The sequence below is a fragment of the Amblyomma americanum genome, chromosome 3 (genome assembly GCF_052857255.1).
Source record: "Amblyomma americanum isolate KBUSLIRL-KWMA chromosome 3, ASM5285725v1, whole genome shotgun sequence".
NCBI classification, from domain to species: Eukaryota; Metazoa; Arthropoda; class Arachnida; order Ixodida; family Ixodidae; genus Amblyomma; species Amblyomma americanum.
In genome coordinates, this window is record NC_135499.1 from 148,137,304 (window position 1) to 148,155,125 (window position 17,822).

Sequence of the window (17,822 nt, forward strand, 5' to 3'; positions counted from 1 at the left end):
TTATGTGTGTCAAATTTATGCGGATGCACAGCTTATCCCAGAGGATTTCTGCCTCATGACTTATCTTCTGAATATTCTTGCGCTGTTCATACAGATAATTCCAAACTCTTCTGCGTTTTTTGCCAGGATATCTAAGCGGCCATTTGCATATGTGCGCAACGTACTGGCAATCTTTTTCTCTACAGAGCTACTTTCAAGTGACGTTGAGCCCCACCTCTGTACCCCTAACGCGCTTTTAGATGCTTTCAGTCAACCTTGTGCCATTAATACTCAACAAAGCCCTGATGATTCAAACGCGCTAGCAACCACTGAAGCCGGCAGGAAGCAAGCAAGTTCCCCTATTGATACGCGTCCTACAAAGCGTATCGCGCCGTGCAGCGCGTGCGCGTACTGCCCGATAACACCTCTCGCGCGGAGGAAGCCGACATGAAGAGAGGGAGTTCCATCGCTTTGCAGCCGCGAGATGGGAAAATAAAGAAAGAAAGAAATAACTCCAGGAGAGAGAAGAAAAGAAGGAAGAGAAAGAAAAACACGGATTCGAAAAGCGTTTCGGTTATCGGAAGCGCTGCGGTGGGATAATGGAGACAGTCGATAAGCGTGGACAGACGCCCGGAGGAGCGCGGATCAAGCGGCGTTCCTTCCCACAGCCACACACTCAACTGGCGCTATCCTGACCGGTCAGCCGGCGGCCGCGCCTCTGCCACAGCTCAGCAGCGCCCAGTGTGCACCGGGGGTGTAGCGAACAGGCTCAGTTGATAGCGCACAGTGGGTAGTGCCGGGCGCACCCGTTTGTTCCAAATCTGGATACCATCCCTGAGCATGTCCTGACGACGGCCTCCCGTGGTCGGTCTCCGACCTTGGGGGACGGCTGGCGAAGGCAGTGGTGGCTGCACCTGCCACCCACACTGGTGCGCCCCTTCCTGCTGCTGCTGATCCTGTGCGAAGCGGCGCCGGTCGCCACATGCGGTGAGTCGTCCTCTCTTCGACAACGAAAAGCTCGCGCTTGGGGAATGGGGTCCCTGAGTAAGGCGTGTTGTAGTTGGTGTTGCTCTCCAGACAATCCCTGGCGGTATCTATGCACAAGCGTTCACAAAACAACTCGAGGTCTCCGCTAAACAATGACAGGGCCTTCTTTCACTCGCGCTTAAGGCCTCCATAGGCCTAACAGTTTTCGGCTGAGCACCTGAATGGATTGGGATTATCACCGTCTTGTTGCGTAAGGCTTCAGCGTTGCTAAATTGAGGCAAGCGAGCAATTTGCAGGACACAGCACAATAATGAACGGAACGCAAGAACAAGGTGGACGACAGGAGAGGTCCTTGTGCTGCGTTCTTTCCTGCGCTGTCTACTGCAAACACGGATACAAATGAATTCTCCCAAAAGCAAGTTTCGGTTAAGCAAACGATGATGTGAGAAATGTAAAATTTGAGGGCTTGAACGTTTTTTTTTGTCGTTATGCTCAAAACGCGGCAAACTTAGTCAGAATCGGAGTGCCGGACAAAGCGCGAAACAAAATGGTTTTCTGATTCTCTGTTTTGTATCAGCAACTGCTAGATTGTTTTGTAGTACAAGTAAGCAATATTCTTATTTTAATGCGTCTCGTCAAGTCATCTGTTTATGAAACAATTACGGAGGGACATTAAGAACATGCAGAAAGAGATATTCAGTGTCTGTGGCGGCAACATCGGATTTCAGTTGCAAGAGACAGCACAGATGTTCAAGGCGATGTAAATGAGCGCTGACGGCTGCATAACAGAAAAGAAATAGTGCGAAGTTGGCTGCCCTGAAGCGGCAGATACGCCAGACACGGTGCTGTTCTTCAGAAACCGCTAATTGCGTAGCTTGCGTACTATTTCAGTTTGAGAGATTGTGTTTCTAGAAAAAAGAACGTTTCATCTTATGATGACTAAAGGTAATAAGTAATTATTGCCCTCATGACTGTCCAAAACAAAGAGACGCAAAGCGGAGATACGCGCAATTTCCAATTCTCAGCTTTAGAGGCCAGAGAAAGAAATAAAGAGATGTAGAACAGGTCGGTTTGTAAGACCGCATTGTGGCGTCACACTATATCGGCTTCTCGTTTTGTGTTCCACATAGAGTTCTCTCGGAGCACTTCTGTCATTCCTAGCATTACTTTTAACACGAGCATTCTTGTAGGTGCCGAGCCGTAACAACAGTATACGGCAATCGGGACACACAAGTGGTGTTTGAAAGGGGTAGGTAGCAAATTAATACGAATAAATAGTTGTAAAAGTGTGCATAGCGAGAAAGAAGGACGCTAATGCCGTATGAAAGAATCTATAGTGCATGTCGACGCGTTAAACTAAAAATAGGTAAACCATGAGGAACTGCGTGCAACACTTAGTCCTCGCGACTGATGGTTAGTCCGGGGGACACCTTGGCTTTAGGGAGTAATGGTTTCTCATTGTAGGGACTAATTAGTCGTAAGCACAGTTAGTCCTGAAAGGACGAACCTCTAACACGTAATGTCTGTTCTGACTGCAGAGAAAATAAAGCCGAGGGCCACATAGCTCGCTGTACTCTGGATAGAAAGACAGCTGAGAATAGTAGGGAAGTGCGCAATCTGTATTTTGAAGGAGCATGACGAAAAAAAGCGCCCATTTTTTAAAGTGTCATCTCACGTTAGGGAACCACAGAAACGCGCAATTAATACGTACCATTAACCTCAATGTGTGTCAAAAGAATAGCGCTAGTTTCAGGCGTAAAAATTCATAAGTGTAGGGATCTGTGGGTGGAAACGCCTCCCGAATGCCTCATACAGCTTGAGAGATTTCTAGGCGCGAAAGAACTACTTGTAAAAGGCGAATTCTGCACGGCTGATAAGGCTTCAAATGCGCTCCCTTTGCAGAGTCCTAACTCCTATCTGCGTGAAGCGTGAACGAATGAGAGGGGCGTGTGTGCCGTAGTTGTTATTGTCGGTCAAGCGCAATATCTACAGACGCTGACTAAGCTGGCGGCACACTTGCAAACGCAGCGGGAGATAGTCAGAGCTGAAGCACAGTAACGAAGTTCTCTACAACATTCACTGCATCGTCTTGGAATTGCTTGCTTCTCTTTATTTTTATTTCCCTCGTGCCACTGAAGTATTTTATCTTGCTTTCAGGGGAACTGCGGCGTGCGGTGTCCCTTCCGGGCGGCGAGATACCAAGACGCTGTCAGCTTGCGTGAGCTCGCCTGCCGGAGTAATGGAAGTCCGAGCGCGTGATAACGCTATGCGCAGACGCTCTCGTGCTGCCTGATATGAATAGTCCCCAAGGTTAAAACATCTCTACCGGCCTTGTGAGATGGTTTTACGCCTCCTTAGTCAGGCGGAGCTTTGATGGCTGAGACGTTCGGTTGGAGGTGCTTCTTCTATCGCAGGCAGCCTGCCATGATGTGTTTCGCTTTGTTTTGGGGGCTGCATTGATATCGCACCGTATTCTCGCGTGATGCCGGCTCGCTTGATATGATTCGCTCGAGGGCGTCCAGTTGGAACAATGGCGAAGCAGGGCTTCTAGGAAGCCCAGTTGCCAGGTGTAAATAGCCCATACAGAGAGAGAGAGAGATAGAGAGAAATTAAAGGGATACTGAACCGAAATTTTACAGCTGCAGTGTCTCATACAGACAAAAATTAGGCTGGTAAAATTGATTAATACGACCTGATAATGAGAAAAAGAGGCTCAAAATACTTTTTTTCTGCCATTTTGTATCGTACCGCCGCATCGGGTGGCAATCTAAGGAAGCTGCATATGTGAAGTATAAATATGCGAAGCAAGTGATGCGAAAGCAAAAAAATTCAAATTGCTCGTGGCCCCTACTTCTCGACAGGCACATCCGCTTACCTCGTTTCTTCGTCGCGGCTTGGCGCTAACGGCTTGTAGCCAGCAGTATGTTCTTTTTATTTCGATGGATGCGAAGCTACTTCGTAACCAGAGCCGTATTCGCAGCTTGTGCAACAAATATTAGCGCCACCAGAACCAGGTTTCGCACGATTCAAATGCCGGAGCCGGCTACCTGCCTGATGAGTGTGTCATAACGTCACACTTAGCCAAGCAATAGACGAGGTAGCTTGTCATGCTCGCAAAATGTTAGATATGTAGCAACCCGCTTCTAACTACGTAAAGTTACTACTGCATCTGGATATAATCGCATACTGAGAGTTCATTTTCTATGTTTTCTTCACTTTTTCAAATTTTGCTTCAGTAGCCCTTAAACGCAGGTCTGGCGCTACGTATTGAGGTTGCCGGGGAAGTGCAAGGCGTTCTCATGTTCAGCAAGAAGTTCCTGGGCGCTTCCGTGGTGCGAGCTAGGTGGGCAGTTAAGTTCTGCTCTCATGCGACAGGAGTGGATGTTAGAGTTTGCTTGCGGACTACTCTGTTAACTGTGTGAACTGGACGTGAAGCGGGCACGAGTGGACGTATCCCCAGGAATTTAGGACGAACTCGTGGGACGTGGCGCATGGCTTTTCACATTGAAAAATAACGTCGTGGCATCACCCGCGACGTAAGAAAGAACGATAATGACCGAGTGGCTGCCATTGAAGCGCTTAGGCTACTAGGCTTAGCTGCACTGGCTAGGCGCTGTCCCCAGTTGCTGGTAATGATTGTATGGTTCGGACGCGAAAATATTCCCAGAGTGTGCGACGACTCTCAGAGTAACGTCTGTGGCTTGCGCTTGTGCAATATATATTCTGAGGTAAGAAGAGCTAGTTGCTTCCTGAGAATGCCGAGCTTTTGCTGCAAGCACGCTAACGCGAGAGTGAGATCAGGACGATGCCTGAAGGAAACGTGAACTCAGGCTCTATCTCCGCCCTGAAGATGTGCTTAAAAATTCTGTTGCCCCCGAGTGAACTTTCACATTAATCCGCACATGATGGCTTAAAGGTAAATCTCTAGTACAGAGGGCAAAGCACATGTCTAGAACGACCCAAAATTGTGTTCCGCAGCTCAAAAAGCAGCTGCGACCAGGAAGGCTTCCTGCTCTGGAAGGCAGGGAAGCAGGAACAAAAAAATGACGATGATATAGTATAAGTTTAACTGCACATGCTTACATCCAGACCATTTTTAACCATATTCCTAGTTATCGCGTCTTCAGCCCGAAACACGCCCAGAACGTTCTAGACAGGCGTTTTGCCCTCTGTATGTGGCATATAGGGTCACACGGGTTATCATGGGCACCGTAGTGGAGGGCTTCGGGTTAATATAGACCCCTTAGGGTTCTTCAGCATGCACCAAAGTCATCCAGTACACAAATAGCAGAGCGTGAAGCCGCATTTAGCCCGGAGCGAAACGCGGACGCTGCAATCTGGATGTGATCCTTGTGCCTTGAGCTCAGCAGTCAAACGTCAAAGTATGTGTCACCGCACTGAGGAGAGGATATGTTTCTGAGCTTACTCTGCCGATACTTAAATGATGCTGTCAGAGAGAGATGATCGAATAAAAGGGTGGATAATATTGCGAGGTAGAAGGGAACCGAAAGCTTTTTCCATGAACATTGCCAATATTTCTGGCGCAAGTTCTTTCGAGAAACAGGACTACACTCTGTATAAATTAATGCCCACCACCTCCATACCAAATTTTTACGAACCACTGATCAACTAAACAAACAAAAGCAGGCTCGTGTTGTCTCGTATCTTGCCTGGACATGCGGTGTGCTGGGTGAATAGGTCAACTGTGACAAGCGGCGAAACTGGGCCACAGGCCAGTTTTTTTCCCAATGAATTATTGTCCTTTGCCTTCTTTTGACAGCCGGCTCTTCTAATCACCTCTGTAAGTGCCATGTCTTTGAGGAGTCGAACTCACCACGATGAACAACTGCCAAAACTCACACGCACACAGCACACAAACATTTTTTTTAGTCTGTGTGAACTTTAGTGTTCAAAGCCGCGAAATGCAGTGCTTGTGGATTGTGCAGCAATGTGGACATTAAAACCGTCTTGAAAACAATATTTATTCAGTACTCCTTTCTCCTACGAAAAGGGAGGGAAAAAGAAATCCAAGATGGAGTGGGAATTAAATATTTAATTAATTAAAAATAACTAAACTACTTGTCAGCTTATGGTTTTAGGGAACAAGATTACATGGGCTAACATCTCCGATCATCATTCAAGAGCGCCTCTACCGCATACGTGCTATCCGTACTGTACCGCACCCTACCGTACCGTACCGCAGCCGAGACGACGGCAGGAGGCGAGGCAGTGCGGGCGCAGGACTGTCCCACTGCTGCTGGCGGCGGTGGGGAGACAGTCGGCGGCGGCCGGTCCGAGTTCCCGACCGACCTGTTCAGCCAGGCGCAGAGACAGCGGGGCTGGGTGATGCTGCATCTGCTGGCCACCGCGTATGCTCTGGCGCTGCTGTCGATAGTCTGCCAGAAGTACTTCGTCCCGTCCCTGGAGGTCATGACCGACTGTGAGTGCATCCGTTGCATGCGCTGCGTGCAAGTATTTTTTAAAAGTAACATTACCGAACAAAAGTCAAAGTCCTTGAGAAGTGTTAGCTGTGGAAAAACCATGACCGGTTCCAGGTACGGACACCTGAACATTTATATCTGACATTAAACATGCAGCGAACACCGAGGCTTAGCGCCGGTAGTCTTAGAGAAGTTTTTTTGATCTCAGACGCATTTAATTTTCTCCTTACGCATGACACGAACTTGCCTTTATCGCACCACTCCGTTTTGTTCAGCGGTGTTCAATTTAAGGAATGAGGGATCCTCGCATTGGTGCTGGAAATATTCATCTGATGTTACAAATTGCTGGCTACTGGGTGCCTGAACAGCTCTGCTCTTAGGAGTGAAGCTGAAGGCAGACGCAGCTTTCTTAAAAGAACACTGACGATGAAGTTAACTTCGCTTCTATAGACACATTAACGAATTCTAGCGACAAAGCCGCTACTACAACTGAAAACGGAACATTTAAAAGCTATTAATTAAATAAAAAATAAATACTAGTGTCGCCATCGTCGGTCCATTTCGCACGTAAAATATGCGCGGCTACACATAATTACGAGGATTCCAGAGGCTAGCTTATACCTCTATCCACTTCAAAACGATGATCACGGATTCTTTTTCGGTGTATAGGTCACATGTGTGGACTGAGGAGCGGGAAAATTTTTTAGAGAAATTTTAGCTAAAAATTAACTAAAAAACTTAACTAAAAATTTTAACATGAACATAACCACAAGGAGTCATAGCATCGATGTTTATACAGAACTAAATATGTCCTCATTGTCCCTTTAAGCTTTGTGGACGGACAACGCGTGTTATCGCTCCGAGCGTATCGTGCCCATTGCTGAATGCATGGAAGGTAGCACGATACAGGGAGCTGATAGCTGCTCCGCTAGAGTGTAGCTTATGGGTGGTGTCGAGGGCGGTGATGGTTTGGGAAGCCAAGAGTAGTGACTTGATTCTCCGGCCTCCAGTCAATTTTATGTTGGCAGACATTGGCTTGCGTGTGGCAGCGGCACAGATTTAGAGCAGATGACCGTCGTATGTAGATATCGTTCGTCATTTTCGTCACTATTTTCGCGGAAAACTTGAGATTTGAGCAAAATGTGACCATGAACAGTGCCGTTTCTGCCGCAGACCTTTCTTGAGCAAAGAATGTCATAAGTTAAGCCGTAAATCAGTGAATTGCAGGTAGGGTTACGGTGCCAGGGAATACAAAAATGAGAGCTGTGAAGCTTTCAAAAACTGATGAGGTGAATGTTGCGCGTTATCTGACGAGGTGTTCTCACGAGCTCTAGACTGCGCGTTATCTCCACATGATCCTTGGAAACTAAAAATCCAGGTACTAGCTCGAAAAAGAGAGAGACTTGTTGCGAGTATCTTGCGGCAGCTGCAAGCCGAGACAGAAATAATTTTTTGAGTGCCGTCACTTATTTCGGCAACACAAAGCACGATGCTTAAAAGAATAGCCAAATTAGCTACGTCGACAGTTTCTGCTCCAACGGCCTGTCGAGCTGTTCGCTTACGCTGTCGGCTTTGAAGTTACAGTTTCGCAAACTCAGGGCTCAAGGCAAGCGAAAACAAGAAGCTCAGTGCACCGTTCAGGCTCTACACGTTCATATTATTCGCTATTATTTATTTAGATCATAAAAAAAGTTTGCCGCCCTGCTAATCGCGCTCTTTTTCTCTAGCAGAGTGCTACATCTGTCCTGTCGGTATTTAACGGAGGTGATTTCGGCACCAGGCCAAGGGAGGCCAAAGGGCTCCATTCTTTACATGAATTGAATACGTGCGTATAAAATGAAGCGTTAAGAGGAGTACGTAAATAAAACTGTCCTAAACGATCTGTTTTGCAGACTTTCGAGTCCCTAGCGACGTTGCCGGCGCAACCTTCATGGCCATGGGTACATCGGCGCCAGAATTATTCTCATCTGTATTCGGTAAGTATTGCTGCATGAGAAGGGCCGACGAACATTTCATTCTGACGCCTATCATGAGCGATGTGTCGCTTGGTACTGTGTATAGAAATTTCAGGTACAGCCGCTTCAAATGTAGACTACTAGGAAAAAAGCAGGACGTTGGTACGAAGATGCAGGGAGTATACGCGCTGCATGATTGATTAGCACATTCTTTATCTGCTTGAACATCGGGTGCACGTAATTTCTGCAGATATAGTCTGGTTCGCAGTTACTGGCCCATATAATAAGGTAACAACTGCTCTGTCTGAACATCCACACTATCCGGCGATAAGCTGGAATTAGTGAGTTTTTTCAGTGGAAACAACACATCCGGTACCAGTTATACAGAAAAACGCTCGTTCTTGGCTTATCTAGCGCCTGTCGTCCTTTTATCGCAATGATGTGTTGTTCCTGAGTGATTTGCAAACTAGGTCAGGAAAAATGTTTCCTAAACCACAGCTGGACATAGCGGAGTGACGATGTCACTACAGAATGCCATTTTTTTCAAAGTACGAGGACATGATGGATTCGGATTCCATTGCTTATCACGACAAACGCGTCAATAACATCTAGAAAACATTTATTTGCAAGTGCAAATAAAGTAAGCTGAGCTAGTTTAAATGTTATCTGTGCGTTCATTTACTGCGCTGGCTGAGCTTAAGTCGAGCCTTCTGTTTGCGAATGTATACATACGTACTATTTGTTTTTTATCATGCGGGATTACACTCATCAGCTTGATAATAAAATACCATTATCGATATCATTAGCAATGTTATCGTTACTGCATTATTATGATAACTAGCGTGTCTTTATTTCCCAAACAAGGTCTCTTCGTCACTGAAGGCGATATCGGAGTGAGCACCGTTTTGGGCTCGGCAGTCTTCAACATCGTTGGAGTGACCGGAATAATTGGGCTCATCATTTGGAAAAAGGTGCGTTTATTTCCTGCACACAAGGCCTTCCCGAACTGTCCGTGTAGTATCTCACAGTGATTACCACCGGTAGCCCTCACATGCAATTACTCTGTAGTTTTTTCTCGGCGCACATAAGGAAATGTCTTGCACAGTGGCGTACCCAGAAATATTTTCAGGGGGTGTTATACGCCGCTGGTGAAAAATAAAAAGAAAGAGAACCTGCGCCCAAACAATAATGTTTCTTGTTCTGTGCCATTATTTATATTTGTTCTTCGATGCTATTTGCTGTATTTCTTTTATGCCTTTCTGCCCCTCCTGCCAGGACCCATTCAGGGTCTGCAGTATACTGTAAATAATAATAATAATAATAATAATAATAATAATAATAATAATAATAATAATAATAATAATAATAATAATAATAATAATAATAATAATAATAATAATAATAATAATAATAATAATAATAATAATAATAATAATAATAATAATAATAATATCTGTTACTTTCCTGCTTTAATAAAGCCGAAGCGTTAGCTGTTTCGTTCATTGTAATATCTACATAAAAATACGAGAGCGCACTGTACTCTGAGGACTTGATTGATAAAGAACATTTTTTCTCAGAAAAAAATAACACTAGCACGAAGAATCGCGGCTATTTACAGTATTACAGTACTCCTAATGTGTTAATTTCTCGGCACACATAAGGCATAAAGTCCGATATCGTTGACGAAAAAATTGCTCTCGACCAAACAAGTAGACGAGGCAGCCAGATCTGAAGGTTCCGCTAACCTTGTTGGAGTCGTTTGGGCCACCTCTGTTGGGGTCGCCGGTGCAGCGCTTGTAATAGGAGTCGAATAATCCTTTTCCTTGAAGAAATTGTGTAGTGTCAAATAGGGTCGTTTCTTTGCGGTCATTTCTAAAGCAACAATGCAAGGGACCACACACACACACACACACACACACACACACACACACACACACACACACACACACACACACACACACACACACACACACACACACACACACACACACACACACACACACACACACACACACACACGCACACGCACACGCACACACGCGCACGCGCACGCACGCACGCACGCACGCACGGTAAGTATGGCTTTCAGAGTTAATGAAAAAAGTACAACGAAACGGCACAGTAGAAGTCGAACTCATCATAGTGAAGCTCTCAGCGAGGCGGCTCTGAGTCTCATGGGGATCTCAACGCTGATCAATGGGACAAAAACATTTTCAGATAGCTTAGGCGCTTATCCGCAGTTGTTGCTGCTAGCTGGCTACGTCCCAACGTTCACGTACGCTAAATGCAAGCGTTTTGTGGGAATTTGCGCTGATACATCCGCACATTTAGCTCAGCGCATGCAAACGGAGACGCAACGATAACTGCAGCTTAGTGGCGCAATCTGGTTTTTAGAAGAGGAACCATTTCTGTTAACAAACCGACACTCTTTTTTCGTTTTTTGGGTTTCAGTATATCGATGTGGTGTGTAAATAGAATGGGTGAAAAAAAGGCCGATCGAAAGGAGGGAAGGATGGGGCGATGTAGTGCTCAGAAAATTTCTGGGGCTCTTCTGACACCGAATCATACCCCCTGGCTACGCCCCTCGTCGCGGGATGCTAGCTACCTTTGTTTAGCTGCTTATTGTTTGTTAAGAGCAACATAAGTTTTCCGCGAGGCGCAATCTACGGCAGCCGAATAGTTGGAGTGCAGACCGCGTTTTGTGCACTTGGCTGAACAAAGGACTGATGATAGACCTAACTCAATTTCTTGCTGCGTAGGACAAGATATGGCCTCGACTGTCACGGAAGCCCAGGAAGAGCTGCAGACTGCGATATGCACCTCTTATCCATATCGATGCGGTGTGTAAATAGCATGGGTGAAATATAGGCGGATCGAAAGGAGGGAAGGATGGGGCGATGTAGTGCCCAGAAAATTTCGGGGACTCTTCTGACACCGAAACATACCACATGGCTACGCCCCTCGTCGCGGAATGCAAGCTACCTTTGTTTAGCTGCTTATTGTTTGTTAAGACCAACATACGTTTTCCGAGAGGCTCAATCTACGACAGCCGAATAGTTGGAGTGCAGACCGCGTTTTGTATACTTGGCTGAACAAAGGACTGATGATACACCTAACTCAATTTCTTGCTGCGTAGGACAAGATACGGCCTCGACTGTCACGGAAACACAGGAAGAGCTACAGACTGCGATATGCACCTCTTATCTCCGCGCTGGCATCACGCCACCGAATAACCAAATAGACCGCTATCTCTACGCGATAAACTAAGATAGGTAGAGGGGCACCCGAAGTTTTGCGAAATGGTTAAAACCTAACTTGTTTTCACAGGAAAAGCGAAGTGAAAGATATGTGTGTTGGAGAAGACTTCTTCACTTTTGCACTAGCGAGCTGTTTTTGAGTACGGTACGTTATGAGTGGTTTAACGTCCAAAAGCTGCACGTGTACGAGAGACGCCGTACTGGAGAGATAGAAACGCAGAGGCGATTAATTCTAAACAAGCTTCCATGACGGAATGAATATAGCCTTGAAAGCCCTGTGTAATCAAACTTTTGTTCCCCAGTTGGTTTTCTTTTATGTACGCCTCTTCCTCCATACGTTTCTGTTGGCATCGTATAGAACATGTACAAAAGATTCGCACTCCATAACGTTGAATGCACTGGTTTTCTCTTTTATATGTGCAAACGCCAGCCAGGCAACAATTTCTCTTGTTGCGAGTATCGAGGTTTGCCATCTCTTCTTGTCCCACCTCAACTTCACAAGTTTCAGAAATTGTCCAGCCGATCATCAAAGTAGAGCTGCTTGCGTTTTGCTGTTATAATGTTACAGTGTGGGCAAAGTTATCTTGAGAAACAAAAGCCCAGCATGTTACTGAACATGTTCCTTCGTGGGAAAGGCCAGGATGTTTACGTAGGCGTTGCAATTTTTCCTCAGACAGTGGACATCAGTTGGTACCCGGTAACCAGAGACTGCATCATGTTCGCCGTCACTGTCCTGGCCCTGGTGGTTTTCGTCTCGGACAACAGCGTCGCTTGGTCAGTCAGTCGCTATCTCAACAGCAGCAGCGACAACCAAAAAAATAAGGCGACGTAACCTAACGGACGAAGCAGAGTGCTTCTTCGCAGTACCTATACTCCCAGATGCGCCGCGATCCCTAAGGAATTACAATCTGGGTGCATTGCCTTAAGAAACAGCAGTGTTTTGCGGCTAATTCTTGCCTCTAATTTACCGCAGTAGTTCTTGTGTGTTACTGACCCAGGAGTTGACGCGGCTTCGCAGCCTAGACTGTTCATTTGTAAAGTCCTTTGAGTTCGACAACTCCTGCATGTGTAAAGGATATTATCGCGTCAGCCTAGCCATGGCTGCTAGCCTGTCTCATTCGTGGTGGTTTTGTCAAGTGAAAAATCAAAACTAATGTTTGCACCTATAACGCATAAACACGATAGAACAGTGACGCCTGTAGATGACACTGTTGTCTAGATGCCGTTGCTAACCTTAGCTATTTTAAAACGGCTTCTTTTGCGGATTCAGAGGCACGGCTTTCTGTACCTTAAGTGTTTGTCTATATTTTGCAGGTGGGAAGCTTTAATCATGTTGCTCATGTTCATCATGTATATAGTCTACATGTCATTCGATGCGCATATCTCCAAGTGGTCTCAGCGCAAGGTGAGATTTCTTTCTTTGATGGAAGATGGGTTGGCTACAGCTGCAAAAGCTGCTTGCCGCTAGTACGAAATTGAAGCAATACACGCGAATTTTGAGAAACAACGAGAGGAAGGTGCGGTAAATTAGCTTGCTGCTTACTAACAAGTCGCATTTACTGTTGATTATACGAACATAAAATGAACTTGAAAGCATTGCTGCTCCAATGTTCAGATATTGAACATACATTACTGACACTTGGAAATTACCATAATGCCTTCTGACTGCGTGAGTGCAAACAGTGTACTAATTTCTGATTTAGCTTTAAGAACTGAACACCCATGGGTGGAGAACGATGTTTTTTTCTGGACAGCTTCAGAAGTTACGCATGCTAAAACGCATTGCATGCCGTAGGTGTGCACATATTATTAGGCTATGCAGTATGTCTTAAGGCCTTGCTCAATGATTTGAACGGCTCCTCCAGCAGGAAAGAATATTTCACTTCTATTCAAAGACAGAACGTATGCAAGTAGTGATCAGGCTGACGTCTTTCAGGTTGACAAACTGATGATGTCGCGACGGGAGATCGCCGACTCAGAGACAACACGCAAGACCGCGGACGAAACGACGCCACTCATCACAGCACAGACGGTGATCTACGTCGAACAGGCGCTAGAGAAAGGCGACAGCTCCGGCAGCGATTCCCTTCTGGACGGCTCCTCGGTGTCGGAGAACGAGAACATCCTACTGAGCGGACACGGTGCGTACCGCGGGCGTTTTATGACTTACAGTACAATGCCTAAACCCGAGCATTGCTTGCAGTTCATGGATCAAGGCCTTGCGCTATGTTTTGTTAGGTCCTCCAGGTAGAGCAGCATTTTCCCCAAGCATTCATTTCATGCGGAAAGGTGCGAACCCTGCTGCGAAATGCTTTGATTGATAAAACAAATTTATCGGCTCCCAGCGGTACTGGGATTCAAGTCCATCACTTCACTACGCCATCGCCGCGGTGTGGTCGCTGAGAGAGTGAGATGCCCGTGTAACCGTTTCACCCTCCGGAGAATAGAACGCCGAACTATAAGAAAAGCGCGTTTAGTTCCGGTAGCGCCCGAATGCAAGCGTTGTGCGTCACGCGTGCAAGGCGGATGTTCTAAACTGGGCCAATGTGGCAGCACCTCGATCTCTGAGTAGCGAGTAGTATGGTTCTATTTTTGTTGCCTGAAGCGGCTTAGCGGGCACTAGTACAATTGAAAATAGATGTTCGATAACGACTTACAGTGTTCGTGTATTGACGCCGTGAACTGCAACAAACGTTGCCTGAGTACACTGTGCACGAGTACATGATCACGAGCCGACCAGGTTTTGAAAAGCGGCAGGTAAGATCGGCCATGATTAGGAAGCCTGCTCGCTGATTTCTAGCCGCGCGAGATTGAAATATTTCGCGTGAATGCATAAATCCGGCTTATGAATGACCTCAGTCCACAGCAAGCTCCAGTGTTTTAATAAGGTGCTGAAGGGTGGGATTTTTACTGCTTGACAGGAGAAGGCAGCATACAAATTAGTGGGCCATGCCTTATCACCTAGCACTACAGTCATCATGCCAATTCAGCGGATCTCCAGCCGCATCACCCACACCACGGCCGTTTATCCAACATATATTCGAACAATGGCTCACCTAAACGTTTTTGTAGCGAAAGCTACACTAGGCTAGTCAGCAGTGCATTTCGCGTAAGCGTCCCTAGTCACTACTGCGCATGCGCCACTAGTTGCACCGAGCCATAGGTGTTTCACTGCTGCGCCGCCCTGCACCTTTCCTCAAAATTCAGTTTCCTCTTCATTCCTTTCTTCTTTCCATCCCTTCTTTATCCCTTCCCTTACGGCGCGGTTCGGGTGTCCATCGAGATATGTCAGACAGTTACTGTGTCATTTTCTTTACTCAAAAACCAAACAAAACAAGTGAGCTGCCGGTGTTCATTGGCGCTGACAACGTTGCAGAGGCCGTTCAATTTCACGAAAGGAAAGCCGCACAACTGGCTCCGCTGGTCAGTGGACACCTCATCTTCGCTTTCATGTACGTGGCGTTGGCGCCTAACTACAAAAAACTGCTTTGATTGCGTTCCGCACACTGGATAGGCAGTGCACCCACCTTGCCACCCTGGCAGCTAAGTTAATGGCTGATCGCGAGAGGTTGGTCACCAAATGAACGCTGCCACCTGTTGCTGTTACGTTTGCCCAGTGCCGCGTGTCAGCCTCAACGTAGTCAGCGCTAATGCATGCAACCCACATCTCTCTTTCTTTCTCTCTCACTCTCACCACCTACATCAAAGCGTGAATGAGGCGTCCACAGATCCAGGAAGCCAGTTATGCGCCTTTACTTTCCTCAAAATCATCCCCGTCTAGAACGTTAACTCAAACGCCAATGAACACAATAAATGCCGACAGCTTTCGCTTCGTATATCCTGGATTAACTGACCTAATGTGCTTTACATTAACTTCTATTGCGGCAGCGTTAAGGGCCTTATGTCGCTTAAAAACAGTGTCGGCGTCGTTGGCCATGAGCGAAAAATCTTAGAAGCATTAATAAATAAACCGAGTAGGAAATTCGTCGAGTTGGGGAATCGCACCAAGGCCTCCGGAGTGCGAGACGAGCACTCTAACCACTGCGCCACGCCAGCCCGATGGTTTGGAATGAACAGAGGCGCGTATAACGAATACGGTGTTGTCTTAGAGGGGTGCTTTAGAGACATGGCTGGGGTGTACATTAGTAGTTATGAGCATAGAAATTACAGAAGTCGCAGTTAAGCGAGTAGCAAAGTGCGTTTACGCTACTATTCCTCTTCGCTTGGCGCCCACGGGGCGCCATCAGGCGGCGCCCTCTAAAACTATTCCCTCCTCCTCCTCATCCTTATCGCAATGTACGCCACTTCCCCAGCAGAAAGCGCGCGACTGCAGCGCCACCCGCTCGTCTCGTTCGGGCGCAATGGGGCCGTGCGGGGACGCAGGAATCACGCGGTGAGCGGCGAACAACGCAGCGCACATCCAAGGGGCGTTCACCACGAAGCTTGCGGCTTGCTGCCCGTTCGTTTGGCGCGGAAGCTATACTGGCGTTCGTGGCATCGGGTTTGTCGAGAACGATGTGTCGACGAACTACGAGTGCAACTTGAGTCCCGCGCGTTTCGGCAAGGCGCCTGGCAGCGCTTGTACGTGGCTTGCCGCTCCGCGCGTCCGTTTCACCGTACGTAACATCAGCAGCATCAGGCTCACGCGGCGCCGAAGGCGTCGGCCGTGGGCGAAAAATCCCGGAAGGATGAATAAATAAAAAAGAGTAGCAAGTTGGTCTACGTAGGGAATCCATAACCGATTACTCTATCGCGTCATACCCTCGAGGTGGAGCTTCAGGGTCCCCTACAATTTTTTGTAATAAAAAGGTTTGACCAGCTGCTGAGAGCTATTAAGGAAGACCGGGCACTGAATGGCGACTTACGTCCCATCAGAAGTTTATTGCAATTAAAATTGGCGTGATCTTGGTGACTGGTGGCCGGCAATCGTAACGAGCGCGATTTGTAACAACAATGATGCAGATCTTAGGCGCGCAACAGGCTTACTACGCGCAGGTAATGTAACGTGATTATTTTTTTTTTCGTTAATGCGCCAGGTGCTGGCGAGAAAGCTGTGAGAGCAGTTCTTAATAATGCAGTCCTAAAAACGATGGATGACGCACAACTACGACCACACGGTACTTTCTTCTGTCTTGTTGTGTGTCCTCGCCCTTTACACCGTTTTATTGTTATGGAAAAGAACCAACTAGCATCCAGGATCTAGCTTCATGATTCTGCAATGATCATCATGCTGACTTAATGGAAACTTCTTGTTAATTGGCTCCTGAGCTTTCGCATATTACGTACATGGTACTAATACCTTCCCTATGTCTACATCTACCACTGGAGCTGAAACAAAACGTTCCCAATAAAACTTGCTTTTTTTTGCAACAGAGTGGACCTGAAGTAATTCATCACTGACGTAGACTCTGGATTAAATCGCGCCTGCTACTAATTGTGTTCAGTTTAGTCACAGTTCGCCAGTGCTCATTCCCCGTTCACTTCAGTTCCTAATTCTTAAACCGCGATGTCGCAGTGCGCAAGTTGGAAAGCGGCGAGACGTTCAGCGCCTGGTCTATGCCCTCCGGCGGCTCCCTGCGCCTGCTCGTCTGGCTGCTAGTGTGGCCCGGGCTGCTGCTGATGAGCCTCACCATCCCCGACTGCCGCAAGCCACGCCTTCGCATGTGGTTCCCCGTCACCTTCGTAGCAGCCATCGCCTGGGCCGGGCTGCTCTCCTACTTCTGCGTCTGGATGGTCACCGTGATAGGTGAGCGCACTTGATGGGGAGAAGCTAGCCTGCACTCCACAAAGTGCGCTTCATTATATAATTTTGATATAAACCCGGAAACAATTTGGGCCGAGAAAGGCACTGTCAAATCCTGCACACAAGAAAAAAAAAGTGTTTGTGAAGAAAACAGAAGGCTAGCACAATGAAAAGAATATGAAAGATAGAACGAGTGTTTCTGTGAGTGTATCAATGCTCTGAATAGGCTATGACAGCAAACCGTACAGGTGCCTACTCGCGCAGTAGTAGTGTATCTTCAACTTTTCATCAGGTGCATGCCCGTCATACTGTTTTCTGTCTCAGCTCTCGCTGAGAGGTCTGAATGGTAATAATGTCGACGGAAGCTCCGTTAATTAATTTAGGACAGCGGGTGACATTTCTGCCCTCAAGAGTACGGTTTGTTGATGGTGAATGGTCTTAGGTTCAGACCCTGACGCTT

At 46.9% G+C, this 17,822-nt stretch overlaps 1 protein-coding gene across 1 annotated transcript in view; it reads left to right on the forward strand.

Moving 5' to 3' along the window:
- Nucleotides 1–633: 633 nt before the first annotated feature.
- Nucleotides 634–17,822, forward strand: part of LOC144125143 (sodium/potassium/calcium exchanger 5-like) — a 33,522-nt gene continuing 16,333 nt past the window's right edge. The window contains exons 1-8 of the mRNA XM_077658260.1: nt 634–966; nt 6,170–6,406; nt 8,300–8,383; nt 9,227–9,333; nt 12,293–12,393; nt 12,934–13,024; nt 13,556–13,760; nt 17,135–17,365. Coding sequence (XP_077514386.1) covers nt 6,313–6,406; nt 8,300–8,383; nt 9,227–9,333; nt 12,293–12,393; nt 12,934–13,024; nt 13,556–13,760; nt 17,135–17,365 — 913 coding nt within the window. The 5' untranslated portion in view covers nt 634–966; nt 6,170–6,312. The remainder of the gene's footprint in view (nt 967–6,169; nt 6,407–8,299; nt 8,384–9,226; nt 9,334–12,292; nt 12,394–12,933; nt 13,025–13,555; nt 13,761–17,134; nt 17,366–17,822) is intronic.